Source organism: Vicugna pacos, chromosome 25 (genome assembly GCF_048564905.1).
Source record: "Vicugna pacos chromosome 25, VicPac4, whole genome shotgun sequence".
In the NCBI taxonomy this organism is placed as follows: Eukaryota; Metazoa; Chordata; class Mammalia; order Artiodactyla; family Camelidae; genus Vicugna; species Vicugna pacos.
In genome coordinates, this window is record NC_133011.1 from 8228994 (window position 1) to 8246594 (window position 17601).

The 17601-nt window shown below is 39.1% G+C and overlaps 1 protein-coding gene across 3 annotated transcripts in view; it reads right to left on the reverse strand.

The window, feature by feature from the left end:
• Window positions 1-17601, reverse strand: part of NIPAL2 (NIPA like domain containing 2) — a 76709-nt gene that overhangs the window by 15113 nt on the left and 43995 nt on the right. For all 3 annotated transcript variants that reach the window (XM_072949505.1, XM_072949506.1, XM_072949504.1), the window contains 2 exons: window positions 11655-11776; window positions 4279-4375 (listed from right to left, as the gene is read on the reverse strand). In XM_072949505.1, coding sequence (XP_072805606.1) covers window positions 4279-4375; window positions 11655-11776 — 219 coding nt within the window. The remainder of the gene's footprint in view (window positions 1-4278; window positions 4376-11654; window positions 11777-17601) is intronic.

A 17601-nucleotide genomic window follows, 5' to 3' on the forward strand; every position in this document is an offset into this window, starting at 1 on the left:
AACAATTTATAAATATATAAATAGAACACATTAAGTAGAAGTGATTATAAATGTGAAAAAGAACTGGTTTCATTAAGACCACTTGGTCATGAAGTGTGATGTGTCTTGCATTCCATTTGTTAATTTTTATTTGGGATTTTTACTTCAATATTCATTAGTGAAATTAGTTCATAGTATTCTTGTGCTATTTGAGAGGAGTATTTATACAGATTATGTAAAAAAAAAAAAAAAGAGCAAAAGCTTTCTTCTTATGTCCTCAGGTACTCTGAACAACACCGGAATAAATCTGGTCCTCACAGAATTTAAGGCATCATCTATGAAACTCTAGGCCTGGTTCTTTTTAGGATGTAGCCTTTTAACAACTCCTCTATTTTCTCCAGTTATTTTCCTTAAAAGAATAAGTGATTCATTCAAGTTTTAACATTTATTTTCATTATCTGTGTATTATTTCTAATTTTCAGTACTCCATATATTTTGTCTCATGAGGATCTATTTTATTGTCTTTTAAGAACTGATGCTTGGGTTGATAAATCAACCTATTGCTTTTCTGTTTTCTAGTTCATTAATTTTTCCCTTTACTAATTGTTCCTTTCTGCCTGCCTCAGCTTTATTTCAGTGTCTTTTTTCCCCCCTAACTTCTTGAGTGTTTAACTGACTTACTTAAATTTAAAGCAATGAATTTCCTTCTGAATATAGCAGTAGTCAAAAACTATACATTTAATATTAAGTGTTTTCATAATAATTTAAGAAATATAATGCTGTAGTGAAATCTTGGTTTCTACTTCGGCCCAGCTGCAGTTAAGCGTCTGACATTCGCAGGTGCTATGGTTTCACTGGTTTCTATTTTGTTATTATTTTCTGTTTTTATTTCACTGTGATCTGAGAATGTGGTCTGTACTATTTCAACTTCCTGGAATTTATCAAAAATTTCTTTGTGGCCAACTATAAGATCAGCTTTTGTAAATGTTACACAGGCACTTGAAAGAAGGTGTATTCTGTTTTCTGGATTTGGCGTTCAACATAGAGCTGCCGGATCAAAATTAAGCAATCAGTTTCTCAAATTTTACCTATTTTTCTGTCTACTTATTTCCAAGAGCTTAGAGAAGTCTCCTGTTCCTCTTATATTTCTGTTAATGTAATTTCTGAAATCGCTGCAGCCCAGTCTACTGAAGGCCCCCTTCCCCAGCTTCCTGCTCCTTCCAAGCCCCAGTCCTACCCTATTTAGCAACTAAATGCCAAGAGGGGCGCCTTCCAGGATCCTCTGTTGCATTTAATGCTTCTGCCTTGATTTTAATTTAGATGGTAATACCGTGACCTTCTTTAACTTTCAGTTGGAGTTACCGTGTTTTAGATAAAATTTATGTATTGAAGTCAAAATATTTCACAACCAAGGGTCAGTTGGAAAGGTTACTATTTCAAAAACCCTTATAGAGCTGAACCAGGGCAAACTGGCTGAATCCAATTTCAGAATCGTTTTCAAAATCAACAAGGGAATATTTCTGAGGTCCAGTCTGGGAATCTTCCTGTTTTACTTGGTAAATTTACCCGATTTACATTTAGTGATCATAGCTGGTATGTATGGTCTTAATTCTATTACCTTATTTGAAATTTCCTTTATTTTCGATATTTTTCTATATCATGTATATGCTTTCCCTTAGTTTTTCTCCTTCACTGGCAGTTTGGAAGATAACAAATATAAAGTTCCTTTCCTGTTCTTTTGATCAACAGCATACGTGAATAGGTTCTAGAGTACATTTGTTTCTGTAAATAACTATCCCTGATGCAAATCTTCCAATTTGAAGGAGAGAACTAGCTGATGAAATGAAGAAACGAAAGCTCCAGCACCTCATGAACACAGGGGCTGCAGCTGCCCCAACAGTCTAAGTCCTATCCATTAAGCCAGAGCGAACAACACCTGATGGACGGGTCATCTCTTGGGCAAAGAAGGGGCAAAGGGAGAATTATAAACAGATTTTTAAAAAGGGAATTTTCCAAATGATTAGTGAGATCTCCTAGTGTTGATAGATATGACTGTGTGTGTGTGTGTGTGAGACCAGAGTGGGTGGGGAGCAGTGGAGGAGGAGGAGTGGGGAGGGAGAACAGATTTCAAATGTATTGTGGGCTTATCTGAGTAGTTTTCAAATCTTACGGGTGCCTCCAGAAAAAAAGGAAATGGGTATGTAAACAATGAACAGAAGAAATGTATTTAAGAAAATCATACTGCTTACATTTATGTTTCATATTATACACATTTTAAGTTCTTTTTTTAAATGTAAACAGGATAGGCCTTGGTAACCAATTTGTGATACAAAAGTTTCAGTTGGCCAGGTTCATTCATTTGTTCCTCTTTTATATTTTTCATTTATTTACTAAGTAAAAAAAATCTCCAAATTGCCAGAGAGCCAATAAAAATAGATATTTAAGAATTTTTATTTCTTGGTAATTTTAAATATCAGTTGTAGCAATGGACATACAAAATGTAGTTTGCTTCACTGAGACTCAGTTTCTTTCTAGAGATCAGAATTGAAAAGTAGAAACAATGAGAAAAAATAGGATGCTCAAATATTTTCCTTCAAACTCTTCTATGATTTAGCATTGCTAGATTAGAGAATTAGAAACAGTTTACCCTATCAAATTCCCTAGGACATTTTTCACAGAACTAGAATAAATAATCCTAAAATTTATGTGGAGTCACAAAAGACCCAGAATTGCCAAAGCAATACTGAGGAAAAAGAGAGAAACTGGAGGCATAACCTTCCCAGACTTCAGACAATACTACAGAGCTACATAATCAAACAGTATGATATTTGCAAAAAACCAGACATACGAATCAATGGAACAGAATAGACAGCCAGAAATAAACCCACACACCTATGGTCAACTTATCTTTGACAAAGGAGACAAGACTATATGATGAGAAATGACAATCTCTTTCTCTGGGAAAGCTGCACAGCTGCATATAAATCAATGAAATGAGGACACTCCCTCACACCATACACAAAAATGAACTCAAAATGGCTTAAAGACCAACATAAGACATGGCACTCTAAAGCCCCTAGAAGAAAATGTAAGCAAAACATTCTCTAACATAAATGATAGCAATGTTCTCCTAGGTCAGTTTCCCAAGGCAACAGAAATAACAGCAAAAATAAACAAATGACACCTAATCAAACTTATAAGCTTTTGCACAGAAAAGGAAACAAAATGAAAAGACAACCTATGGACTAGGAGAAAATATTTGCAACTGATGCGACTGACAAGGGGTTAATTTCCAGAATATACCAATAGCTCATATAACTCAATATAAAAAAAAAAAAACCAAGCAACCCAATCAAAAAATTGGCAAAAGACACAAACAGACATTCCTCCACAGAAGACACACAGCCAATAAGCACATGAAAAGATGCTCAATATTGCTAATTTTCAGAGAAATACAAATCAAAACTGCAATGAGATATCACCTCACATCTGTCAGAACAGACATCATTCAAAAATCTACAAATGATAAAAGCTAGAGAGGAAGTGGAGAAAAGGGAGCTCCCCTATGCTGTTGTTGGGAATGTAAATTGGTGAGGCCACTAAGGAAAACAGTATGGATATTCCTTAGACAGTTAAAAATAGACTTATATGATCCAGCAATTCCATTCCTGGCATGTACCTGGAGAAAACTCTAATTTGAAGATACATGCACCCCCAATGTTCATAGAAGCACTATTTACAACAGCCAATACATGGAAGCAACTTAAATGTCTATTGACAGATGATTGGATAAAAAAAGATGTGATACACACACACACACACACACACAGGAATACTACTCAGCCATAAAAAAGAATGAATGCCATTTGCACCAACATGGATGGACCTAGAGATTATTATACTAAGTGAAGTAAGTCAGAGAGGGAAAGAAGAATACCATATGATATCACTTATATGTGGAATCTTTAAAAAAATTGATACAAATGAACTTATTTACAAAACAGAGACTCACAGACATAAAAAACAAACTCATGGTTACCAAAGAGAAAAAAGGGGGAGGGATAAATTGGGAGTTTGTGATTAGCAGATACAAACTACTATATATAAAACAGATAAACAACAAGGTCCAACTGTACAGCACAGGGAACTACACTCAAATCTTGTAATAGCCTATAATGAAAAAGAATATATATATGTATAATTGAATCACTAGGCTGTATACCAGAAACTAACAACATTATAAATCAACTATACTTCAATTAAAAAAAATTTTTTTAAGAGAAAACAACATATCCTTACCTAGAAGTGCCACCAGGGTTAGCAGAATCACAATGTGCTTCATTCCTTTTCTTTTATGGAAATACAGGAGGATGCAGAAAATTAATATTTCTAAAATCTAGAAATGAAAAAGATGACGAATAAAGTATACATTATTCTATGCAAAGTTTTCAGAGTGTCACACTTCTCTTTTTGATTTTGCAACAATTCTCCTACGAGATTTGAGGGTGACTGGAGTTCCTAAGGACAATTTCAAGTACATGAGAACAGGATAAGCTTCAGCCATCCAGACCCAGGGCCTATTTGGCAATGACGCCCAAATCAAGATCTCCAGTTCTGACCTCCCTGCAGCTCCAGTCTCATTTACCCAGCTGCCCACCAGACACTTCCACATGCGTGTTTAATGGCATATCACACGATTACAGGTGACACTTACCCCGATTGCCCACCTTTCTTACCTGTTCCTCCTGGGCCTCCACTCGGTAGATGGCGTTAGCACATGCCCTGTTGCACAGGGTGAAAACTGCTCCCTCTCCCTCACTCCCTGCCACCCTCTCTGTCCGCTGCAGGAGCTGCTACTTCTTCCCTGATTTGACTCTTGCCATCTTACAGCCCAGCCATTCCACAGCAAGAAGAATCATTTAAAAACACAATCTGGATAATGAAATATTTCATTCGTAGAGGATGTACAGGAGATACATGTAAGGTATTTACGGTAATATGACAGGTGCTCATGGGCCCTCTGCCCAACATGAGAAACAGAACCTCTCGGTCCCTGCAAGGTCTCCCCTCCCCAATTGCACACCCCTCCTCCTGCGACCTCTCTGGGCACCACTGCACTGCGTTTTGCACTTACCATTCATTTTCTCTATGGTTTATTGCATTTCTATGTATCCCCATGTGACACTGCTTATTTTTGCATGTTTGGACTTCATACAAGTGGAATCATACTTGCTTTTTTTCACTATGCTTTATGTTCATGAGACTCATTCAGGACGGTACATGTAGTAAACATATAAATTAGCTCTAGTCATTCCTTTGCTTAAACCTCCGATGGTTTCCTATCACATTAAGCATAAGATCCAAACTCCCTCCTGCATTACAAAGCCCCAGCAGACTGCCAGGATCGCATCATGTTGTACAGTTGGCTCCTGGATGGTCCAACCTGCACCAGCCACAAATGGCCCTTTTTCTCCCACCAGTGCTTTGCAGGCCTCAGATCGCTCCTGCCTTTAGGTCTTTGCACTAATGGTTTGCCCTGCCCGGAAGGCTCTTTCCCTGAGCTACTGTTTGTACAATGGCTCCTCCTAGTCACTCAGCATTCAGGTTAAACGTCCCCTCCTCTGAGAGGTCTTCTCGAATCACTCTGATCTAACAGAGCCACCCAGTCGTCCTATCACAGCCCTGAACTCAGGTGGCTCCTGTGGAGCGTTTTATTATCATCTGGCGTGTTTCCTGTTCACGCATTTATGGGCTCTTGTCTGTCTCCACACTAGCACACTGTGAGAACAGGGAACTGATCTGCGTCCAGGGCCCGGCACACAGTTGGTCACTCAATAATGTATAATATTTGTGGAATTAATGAATAAATTACACCTCAAATTTAGTACGAACAACTTGCCAACAACACAGACCCAATGTCTAATAAACAGAGTGTTCAATAAGTATTTGAATGTCTAAAATTTTCCTCCCCTTAAGAAACTCTAGTGTAATTTTGAGTTCTCAGTTTTATTTTTTAGTGTTTTTCTTTTTTGAAGCCCTAAGATAACTTAAATCAAAGGGTTTTTTTTTTTTCCTCAAAGAGACAGTACCTCTGGACTGAAATCATACAGTATGAATGTTTATGTTGGATAAATAAAAGTATGAACGCTAAATTTTTTCTTAAAACTCACCAGAGTTAGGGACTTCACTACTTTCAAGACTGCATTTTACTTATGGAATCCTCTCTAAAGAAACAGAAGTCTCTACTGTTCCAACTCAAGGTTTTGCTTGTTGGCTTGTTTTTCCCTGTAGTCCTCCGTGGGCACAGAAAACAACAGGACCATATCCTTCTCATTTAAAAACCTTTTCATCTAATATGGAAGATTAACTCATCCCTTAGCCTTTTCTTTTCCTGGTAAATTAAACCAATTGTTTTAACTTCTCCTCATAGGACTTATTTGCTAGACCTTTCGTTTAATCAAGCTGTGCTACAAAAGCTATTAAACTCCTATCTCTCTGCCTTCCCAAAAGCTGCCATCAAAACAGAGCTCTCTCTCTGGGCTTGGTCTCCCCTCAACCATGGGTTACCATTTCTCACGAGATGCAGTTACAAACAGCTCACAGCAGCACCTGGGACCACTGAATTTGTGGCTGGAGAGAAGAAAGCTCTCCCTGCACTGATGCTCCGAGCACGTTAGCTAAATCTGTCAGCGTGCCGATTATTAATTTGTGGGGGGGGGTGAGGGTAGTTATCTGCTCTAAAAATCACGTATGAATTTTTTTTTTTTGCAAATTCCATCTCTGTGGCTTCAGATAAATAAAACATGAGTTCCTATTATTCACATAATGACTGTAGTGGCCTTGGGTTCTGTCCTGTGGCCAGAGATCATGGAGCGCCTAGGAACAAAACATTCAAGCAGCATGGATTAATGTTAATTCCACCCCCTCCTCTGAAAACACCAGCACTAAAGCAGCTGTGATTTCTGCAGGTTGCTGCCACCCAGGAAGAGGCTGCTTTGCTGCGTGCTGTCTCAGAGGCCAGAAATAATAAGGGCACGGACCGCACGCTCACCACATGATTTACTTGAACTCATTCACTGCATCCTCACAGCAATCTTAGGAGGCAGGCGCCATCATTATCTTCACTTTACAGATGAGGAAACCAAGATTCAGAGGGGTTAAGTTGCACAGCTCTGGTAGGCATAAAAATGCCCTTCCCACTCCCCTCGGCTGCTCAAGATGCCCACATCCTACCTCTGGAACTTATGTTACTTTAATGGCAAAGAGGCTTTGCAGACGTGATTAAGGCTATGGACCTGAGATGGGGAGATTATCTGGGTGGGCCCGGTGTAGTCACAAGGGTCCTTTAAAAGCAGAGAAGCTTCCCAGCTGTGGTCAGAGAGAAATGTAACGTGAGAAAGACCTGAGTTAAGGAATGCTGGCCGCCTCTAGATGCTGGAAAAGACAAGGAAACAGACTCCCCCAGGGGTGCTAGCAAGGAATTCAGCCCTGCCAATAACTTGATTTTAGTCCGTGAGACCGATTGTTGGACTTCTGACCTTCAAAACTGTCAGAAAATAAGTTTGTGTTGTTTTAAGCCACTACTTGTGACAACTTGTTATGGAAATAATGATAAACTAATTCAGGTTTTGGTACCTGCAGTCTTTCCAGAGGAATAGTCTTCAGGATGAGTTTTTCTGAATTGATTCTGGGTTTTCTGGATTCGTTCTCTACTCTGATTTGATGTAAAGGCACTCACCCCTTTTTTTTTCAGTGGTAAAAAGAGTTCACGGGATGATGTGACAACAGAGATACACAAAACTTCACCACTGGAAGCCCCACTTCCAGTACCAAAATCTGACCCCACATTCACCTCATTTTCTCTCACCAAGTTCTTTCTTCAAAGTACAGCCTTTGATATGGCTTCCCTGTCCAAAAGAAACGAGCTCACAAAGGTTCTCTCTAAGGTCAAGTGTGGGCAAAGACCTGGTCCTTCGAGGTCAGCCTGGATTAATTCCACATGGAGAGCTATGTGGGGAATCGGGCTGGTGTGTGCACTCTGGAGGTGGACTACTGGGTTCTGAGTTCTGGCTCTGCCACTCAGTATTTATGTGACCTTGGACAAGTGACAGAACCTCCCTACCTCTGTTTCCCCATCGGCCACCGTCTAGGGCTGCTCCGCGGGTAAAAGACAGATGGCAGTGAGAGCAGGCACAGGGCCCGGCCTGCTGGGTGGGTGCTGGCCACCGCGACTGCAGAGGCACGTCTGGCGCGGACCTGCAAGTGCTACCTACGTTCAGACAACAAAGCAAATGAACTGCATGCAGTAGACCTGGAGGCCTTAAAAATATTACACAGCTTCCTTCCTTCAGGATTTAACATCTGGCGGTGGGTGTTGAAGTGGCTTTTGCCGGAAAGGCTGATTTAATAATCGGCTTTGGGGTAGAGAATTACACCAAATCACGGGCTGGACCCCTGCTTCTGCTGATCTGACTTGTCTGCTGGGGGAAGAAAAAGCGAGCACCGTGCAGATTAGTCTGTGAAGGATTCTATGTTCGCAGAAGAGGTTTCCGTCTCAATGGTCTGTGGGAAATCTGGGCGGGCAAGGCGGCCCTGGTCAAGGCTGCCGAAGAACACAGAGTAACCGGGCTCAGGGCCACGCGCCGTCCTGTGGCTTCTGCAGGGACATTACTAGGTGCTCCTCAACCAGAGGCCCCTCGGGAAAAGGGCCCCGTGGTCAGATACGCCTGGGCGGGTGGGATGAACAGAGTTATGCCTGTCTCTTTCCTAAAGGACTTCTCGTTTCGAACATGCCAGCAGAGGTGCTGAATCTCTCAGGGGACCGTGCGTGTTTCATAGCATCTCTCCAAACTAGTACGACCTTGAAAACCCAATTGTTTGCTTTTTTGGCAAGCACCAGGTGGGACTACCCATCCGTGAATACAGGCTGGGAAAGGCTGTTTTACTGGCCAGTAGACACCAGGCTTCTCAAATCCTCTTCCTGCCAGAAAGAGCCCCAGCTCAGAGGGGAGGCTCCTGGGCCTTGTTTCCAAGCTTCCATTTCATGTAAGCCTTCAAGGGAAAATGGGCATCGACCTGGTACAGACAAACACTGGACACAAGGAGACGCTATTAGCTAGTCTGTAATGTGACCTTACAGTCCCCTTTTGAGATATGTAAAACTTACTCATGCTATTAATTATTTGATCAGTCCTGAAAGGTAGGTCAGGTGCTGCACTCACACTTGGTGTAATACAGAAACAGGCAGATGAATGATACTTTAAAGAATCATCTTAATTACTGCAATTATGAGGCTTTGCACTCATGGTTTGCAGAAAAAGCACAGAGGCTGCTACATCGAAGGATTAAATATTACTTAGATGCTTAGCAGATTTAAACCAAACTTCAGTTCAAGATCTTAACATATAATTGATAATTTCTAGAGTCTTCAGAGATACGATATATAAAGGGGTCAATTCCAAACTAAGGTAAACTAAGGTAATATAGATCTGTTCCCCAAGAGTCTAATGCCATCAGTGTTACTCAAGTGTGACTTTACTAAATGTTTATTTTATGCTATCTTATAAATATCTGGAATTCTTTACATTTTCGGTGACATTTACTTTTAAATATATTTTCATTATTTTACAGGAATATGGGTATCTCCCAGGACTGTAAAATTCCTGCTTCAGGAATTCTCTTTCAAATCCTAGTTTCTAACGAGTTGAATGAATTAGTGAATAAATGAATGAATACATTTAAGAGTTAAATTTGGAAAATGGGAAAATACAAGTAATTCCAGAATACTTTTTTTTTGGTGGAAATTTAAAGTTTAAAAAAGTAGTTTTGTTCTTTAAAATTTTTTTCTCTGGTATTAATATAAGATACATCATCATCAAACAATGCTGTTTATTCCAGGAAATAAATCTTGATGTGTCTTTAATCTCCAAAGGATTCAGCCCAAGCTTTTAATTTTCTGGTCACAGACTATGTGACCCTTTTCATACTGAATAAAGAATTTGTTTTGCCTGTAGGCAAAGAATAATAATGCGTTGGTAGGACTTCAAGTCTAGACTATCACGAAATATTCAACGAGTCCTAGTGCTTAGAAGTGATTGATGAAAGCTGTAATAGTTGGAGGACTGTGTACGGTGGACAAGTAGGAAGATAAAAAGAGGAAGGGGGGCAGCACAAAGTATGACAGACCCGAAGAATGCCCGTCTGAGTTAGAAGCCTGATCCTAGTTTGATGAAGGGCAGGGACAGAGGAACTGTCCATTTTAAGTGAGGAAGGAGTTTAGGGGAGAAGATACTGAGTTCAGTGTTTGAGTTGTTACATTTGAGGAACCTACGGGACATCCAGGCAGGGATGAGCAATAAGCGGACAGATGAGAACATCGATTTGCAGCTCAGAAGAGACCTGGGAAGGAGAAGCAGGTCTGGATTTGGAAGTGTTTGTAAAGGATGATGACAGTGGAGGTGGGCAAGGCAATCACCCTAGGAAACCCTGGAAGAGTCTGCAGCATGAACAGTAAGAGTGAATGTCAGATGAGAAGGAGGTGCCCACCAGGAGCCTAGGATGGACTATGAGGAATTGTTTTAAACAGAGTATCTTTGTTGAATGAGAGAAGGGACTAGAGTGGGAGACTATAAAGAGAAAAGCTCTATAAACATGTGTGTTCCAGCGCTCAGAATTCTACGCCAGGGACGGCCAGAGAGGGTTCTTATCACGTGACTAGGGGCTGCCGCACGACAGTGTAATACCATACAGTTCCTGCCGGGATGTCCTGGGTTACATTGCACTTAGAGCAAAGACGTTCACCAATAAACACGTCCCTGCAAATGCCGGTGCCACACTTTCAAACAGTAGGTGTATAAAGCAGGATCGTACTGCTTTACCTGTCTTAATGGCAGAGACTGGACCAGATGGCTTTTCAAGGTCACTTCTAACACTTACTTAAAGTATACAAATTCGGTGTGCTTTGATTTTTTTTTTTTTTTTACTGACTTCATAACTATTTAACCAATTCAGTTCTTGGTTAAGTGCTCGTCTAGACTCCCAGTTTTCTCTGTAACTACCTGCCCTTCCTAAAGTATTCTTACTCTCCAATCTAAACTGACTTCTATAACAAGTTACATGCCAACCATTTCAATCAGTCCCTCATTATCACCACTGAATACGGCCATTGCATCAAACAAAATATCCCCATCAATGGCTTCCGATTCCTGCATCAGCCCACTCCATTCTTTTACACGTCTCAGTGCCCTCCCTCTCCTAAGTCTGCTGCATTCTCAGTGAGTGCTTTTTTTGAAGAGAATATTTATCTTGAATAAAATCAAAGGAGTAAAATGTGTCTTCAGGCATTTTCCTTTGACTTGGGAAGAGAGGTTTTTTGTTTGTTTTTACTTTGAGTTGTCCTAAAACATTTTGCTCTGGAATTTGCCAGATAAAATTCCATTCAATTGTGGAAACTGTTCTAGTGACAGGTCACCCCCAAGGAAAGGATACTTGGGAAATGGGGGTGCTTCTGTTGCTGATTTAGTGTTTCAAATACTTTGGTACTGGTCAAATATATTTACATTTTGGTAAGATATTAATGCTGGGAAGAAAAGATTGTATTAGTTCTCTGACATCTGCATGTCCCAGTGGTCTATATAACATCATTTCTAGGACAGTAAAATTTTTAGAATTCTTACCACGTAGATGAGGAACTGCCAGCCAACAAAGTAATACTGCACTGTTCTTGCGGAGATAGTCTGAGTTATATTTGGAGCAAAGTTCACCAATAAATATGTTCCTGCAAATGCCAACGTCATGCCTTTAAATAAAATTGAAAGACAAACCAAGTTGAAAGAGGAACATTTAAACCTTTTTGTTTCTGAAAAAACATTACCCATAGACTGAGCATTATTTATAAAAGTCCATGCCTATTAAAATACGACTCATCAAATCCTCCCTGGACGGCATCGTGCATTCACCCAATGGCGTTACCTTTAAAGGCAGACAGGGGCCGGGAACGGATGGGGTAGGATGTAACTTCTGATTTTTCTCTGTTGTTCCAGAGAAACACATCCAACCTGGCTGTGTGTTTCCAAGGGAACCAGTAAGTGCATGATGAATCTAGATCCAGGTAGATCTAGATGGCTCAGAGCCCGGAGAGTGGGAAAGCGCATCACCTGATGATCTGCTCTGCACTTTTTCACCTTTGGGGCCTTTACACACACACACCCACCCATAATTTTACCCTTTGAAACTCTGGTAAATGAACACCTTAATCATTGCCATTTACTAGAGTCCTTTTAGCAGAAATAACGAAGGTGAATGCTTACTTTGCTGTAAGATTTATTTGACTCAATTTAAAATCTAGAATTTCAGGGATAGCTTGGTAAAATATCACATAATAAACCTATGTAGGAATGTGTTACTGTCATCACTTTGGCATTACTTATACTAATGGAGGCAGGGAATGTATGTGGGAGGAGTGACCATGGAAGGAGGGGACTTGCCTTTCCAAATCACACTGAGAACTGCTTATTTATCAATAATTAGCAGCCTGAGAAAAACTGACTTATGTAGCATTTTTTGAATAGCACACTGGAAAACATAATTTGGCCTGATTCATCACTGAGGTTGGCATTGTTGTGTATATAATTTACAACCAGCATTCACTCCAACCTGAAACAGTTTGGTTTGTCTATAAAATCTCACAATTTGAAGACACCAATTTCCTGTTGCTTTTAATCAAATGATTTTGAGTTTTGAACTCTAGTTTCTGAGAATAAACAGCATTTGATTTTTCACACAAGCTAGACAACAGCTACTCATGGTATTGTAGAAGCTATAAAATAAGATTCCTCTAATGTAACAATTTGTTCTGTAATACTTTGTGAAGACAGAAATTATACACACAATTTTAAAAGCTATTTTCTAATAATGAGAAATTTTAAAATGAAAACAATACACATTGTTAAGCTTGTAATGAAAGGACAAGAGTAAAAACCACATATAAGAACTTGAGAAAATTATTGATCAGTTTTGTCCCTTCTTTGGGAAAAAAAGATCTTATAAGATAATATAAGTTCAATATTATGTTCCTGGGAGGAAGGGACTTAAAAAAAAAAGTTTTCTCAAACTTATGGTTACCAGTGGGGGAAAGGGGAGCAGTGGAGAGATAAATTGGGATTTGAGGATTTGCAGATACTAACTACTGTATATAAAATAGATAAACAACAAGGTCCTACTGTATAGCACAGGGAACTACATTCAATACCTTGTAATAGCCTATAATGAAAAAGCACATGAAAAGGGATATATATATATAAATATATATATATATAAAACTGAATGTATATATATATATATATATATATAACTGAATCACTATGCTGTACACCAGAAAATAACACAACAATGTAAACCGACTATACTTTAATGAAAAATTAATAGTAAAAGTAGAATAAATGCATTGAATACAATTTAAAAGTCTGAGTTCCAACTTTCATGAAATCCAAATTTCTTATTTATAATGAATTCTTCTGCATATTATTTCTTTATCTCATCTAACTGTATCTAGTGTCAATTAAATTTCTTGTTTTTACATTTAGTTTTGAATGAGTTAACACATGCATACAGTAACAAATCCAAAAGCCACACAAGAGGGATCATGAAAAGTTAAGTCTCTGTCCTACCTCCTAGTTCCCCTCTTCAAAGTCAGCTACTGCCACTAGTTCCTGATCTGGGACCGTTTCAGATTTAGCTTGATACAATATAGAAGTATTAATAAAATCTCTTCCTATAAACTTGTCATATGTAAACAGGTAAACAAGCTCATCCCTGCTCTTTATAGTAGAGAGACTAGGTATACTGGGAAGGCATGTGCCAAGGAAAGGTAATCATTCTTTTTAAGTGATGTTCTTAAAACTACAGATTTCATAGACACTTGGGGCTGACAGGAGAGTTACCTTATGATCACCACCATAGTAAATGTGATGAAAATAAGAACTACAGAAGTAACAGCTAATACTTAAAAGCGCAATCCTAAATGCTTTATACATATATAACAACTCTTACAACAAACCTGCAAAAAATAACTATACTCTCTTGTTACTATACTAACATACACTATATGTATATTACATAGTATAAAATATATAACATTGTATACTATTAAACTATTTCTACCCACATTTGACTTATGAGAAAATGGAGTCACAGAGGGAATAACTTGTCTGGAATTTTCTAGTTAAGAGCTTGGACTGGAACCTAGGTAGTCTGTTTTCTTAATGATTACACTCTCTCACCTGTCGTATGCATGACAGACCAGGGATGATGAATGGACAACTCAAGGCTGTCAGTCACATTGCAGTCTCAGTGAGTGGTTCCCCAGGAGCTGTACAGAGCAGAACCTGAGGCTGGATGCAGCATCCCCACTGGGGACAAAAGGAACTGATTTCTCCTGGCAGTGGTCCCTGGGGTCCCTGACTAGCCCTGAACTTCCTTTAGAAGAGGATCTCCAAACTGCTCCCTAGGACTAGTTTCATAGGATGTATGCTCCACCAAAAAAGGTCTCAAGTCAAATCTATCTGGGAAGGGGTAAGTTAAACAAACTGAAATAGTTCTTTTCCTGGAAGACCCTTGAGATCATCAATGTGTTAGTGTTTATTGTGAATCTCTTAGGGGAGGTTATGGTTGCAATATTTTCTAAACATACTTGACCATTTTTATCATCCTGAAGTAATATTTTGAGGAATATTTTATACTTTGATAAATGCCTGACACTTAACTGGATCCAGCTGTGAGAACACAGCCTCTGTTTCAAGAGGCTACTGAAGTTCTGTTGCGAAAGTCCCTTATAGATACTTGCGGACTGAGGCTGACGCATAGAAGTGGTTGAAGGGAAAACAGCCTAGAATCAGGCTCCTTCTGATGCTTCTGTTCACTGGCATGTCTAACCTGCTCAGTTCCTCACCTGTGCAAGCCTTGGATTCCAGAATCCACCTGCACTGTTCTTCCTCAACTGATATCTGGTGTCCTTGCCTACCCTTCCTATTAAGTAAAATCTGAAATCTCCTTTAGTTGTCCCCACTCACCAGCTCAATGCCAGTTAGTATTAACTGCCTCCTGTCTAGCTTCTGTAATCTGGCTTGACTTGACTCCTGGTAGCCTTAAGAATTTTTAAATACTCAGCTAACCTGACTCCAGCCTACACTACTGTCTGGTTCTCCTGGTGTCTGCAATATGTCTCCTACTCAGTTGGGGTCCAGCTCTCGCTTTTGTGGGATACCAGGCGTCACAGAATAAACTGGACTCCTTAGCACCAGACCATTTGGGGTACCTTCCTCGTGGTAGGTCTCTCCAGATTCCTCAGGTTTATGGCAGCTCAATCCTGAAAGAGCCCCGGATTGAGAAGTCTCGGTCACACAGAATCCAAATAGTTCTGAACCGACATCAGGAAGTCTCCCGTTGTTCAGGCAACTTTACAACCAAATAGCCAATCTGTCCTCTCAACTAGAAATGACAGTTTGTTTGGCTAGGTTAGTATTCTAGACACTGGCTTCAAACCAAGCTGACCTCTGGTGCGGGAGAAGGAAGGAAGGCGATGGTCTTTATCTCACTGTTTATCTCCTGACATTCAATCTGGGGAAACCATTTATAGGTGACTTGAAATAATCAAGTTACTGGTCTCTGGGGAGTGCTGATGAATTGACTGTAATCTTTATTTTTATGATGACACTATCTGGACTTAAATCAACTAGGATCTCACAGACTGTTAGGCTCAGTATTTTGATGACTAAGGGAGAAGAGGGGAAAATACTATAGTTTTGGCTGATTGAAGGGGAGAGAAATTTGGTGCTTTCCAGAGGAAAAATAATCATTAAAATAATACGAAGTTATTAATCCACTAAGAATCAGAGCACAGTCCAGAGCTTGTCATTGAGTTAATAATACTTGGCGATTCCTTTCAGACATAGCTTTTGTGAGGTCATTTTTTAGAGGCTCGTGGTGAAAAGCTTCATAGCCACAGAGCAGCATTTGGCAATAAATTAGTTCAGCTTGTTTCCACATGGTCCAAAAAATCTTCATTTGTTCCATCATGAAAAACAAACTTTCATTTGCTTGAAGCAGGGAAAAATAAATGATTTTCTTTCGTACATTTTGACAGTTAAATTTTTAGCATGCTTATATGTTAATCTTTTAAAAAATGCCACTAACTACTCTTGTTTCAGTTTGGTTTTAGTCTCTGTAAGGAAAAAAAAAAGCATTTTTAGCTTTTAATAGAAAAAGTCAAATTTTCTCAAGGCCGCAGCAACACAGGCCCAAAGGAAGTACATGCGACTTACCACAGTACTGTGTACAGCTGGGGAAAATTCTGTCCCTAAGCGTGAAATGGGTTATTACATCTCAGTTCATGACAATCAGGATATTGCTGTTGGGGGCATGGGTGTAGAATAGGTGACTAAATCCTTTCTTTTTCCTGTGACGCTAGATTAAAGTCAAGAAGTGGTCACTTTTAGCTATAGTATGAGACAAATGTGACATTACATAGATCCCTGCTCAAAAAGCATCAAGTTAAAGGGCAAACAAACCCAACCAGAGCTGTGGGAACTGTTACCTGGATTACTAACCTTACTAACGTTTGCAAAAATATCTAATCAAGCTTTCCTCTCATGAACCAGCCGCGTTGTGGTGCTAGTAGTTATAACAGCAATAGCTAACGTTACGGGCACTTACTACATGGCAGGCCCTGTTCTAAGAGTTTTACGCACAGGAACTCATTTACTCCTATGAGGTAGGTAATACCATCTTCATTTTAAGGATGAGGAAATTGAGGCTTAAAAAGATGAAGTAAAAAAAAAAATTTTAAAAAGAAAGAAAAAAAAATTCTATATTTCCCTGCCTCCCTCTCCCACTCTCAGTGATTTGTATGTCTTCTTTTATAATTTCGTGTTTTCTTTATTTGTAATTCATGAGTTTTTTTTTCTTTCTTTTTAAAATTTTTTTAACAGTAGGATGGGTTTGAGATCATGTTATTATCAGTTTAATAAAAACGGGTATAGGTTAATAGATTTACAAAAAAGGGTAACCACAAGTCAAAAATTTACAAGGGAGTCACAAAAATTAAATAAAATCCATGATAATACAAAGGAAAATTACCAAACCACAGAAGGAAGAAGAAAGGAACAAAGAGTATATACCAATTCAACTGCAAAGATAAGTTCAAAATGGCAATAAACACACATCTATCATTAATTACTGTAAATGTTAATGGACTAAATGCTCCAGTCAAAAGACATAGGGTGGCAGACTGGATAATAAAGCAAGAACCTTCAATATGCTGCATACAAGAGACCCACTTTAGGGAGAAGGACACATATAGATTGAGAGTGAAAGGATGGAAAAGGATATTCCATGCAAATGGAAAAGCCAAAAAAGCAGGTGTTGCAGTACTGATTTCAGACAAAATAGACTTTAAAACAAAGGCCATAAAGAAAGATAAAGAGGGACATTTTATAATGATTAAAGGAGTGATACAAGATGAAGATATTACACTCGTTAATATATATGCACCCAATATAGGAGCACCTAAGTACATACAAGAATTACTAACAGAGATAAAGGGGGATATTGATGGGAATACAATCA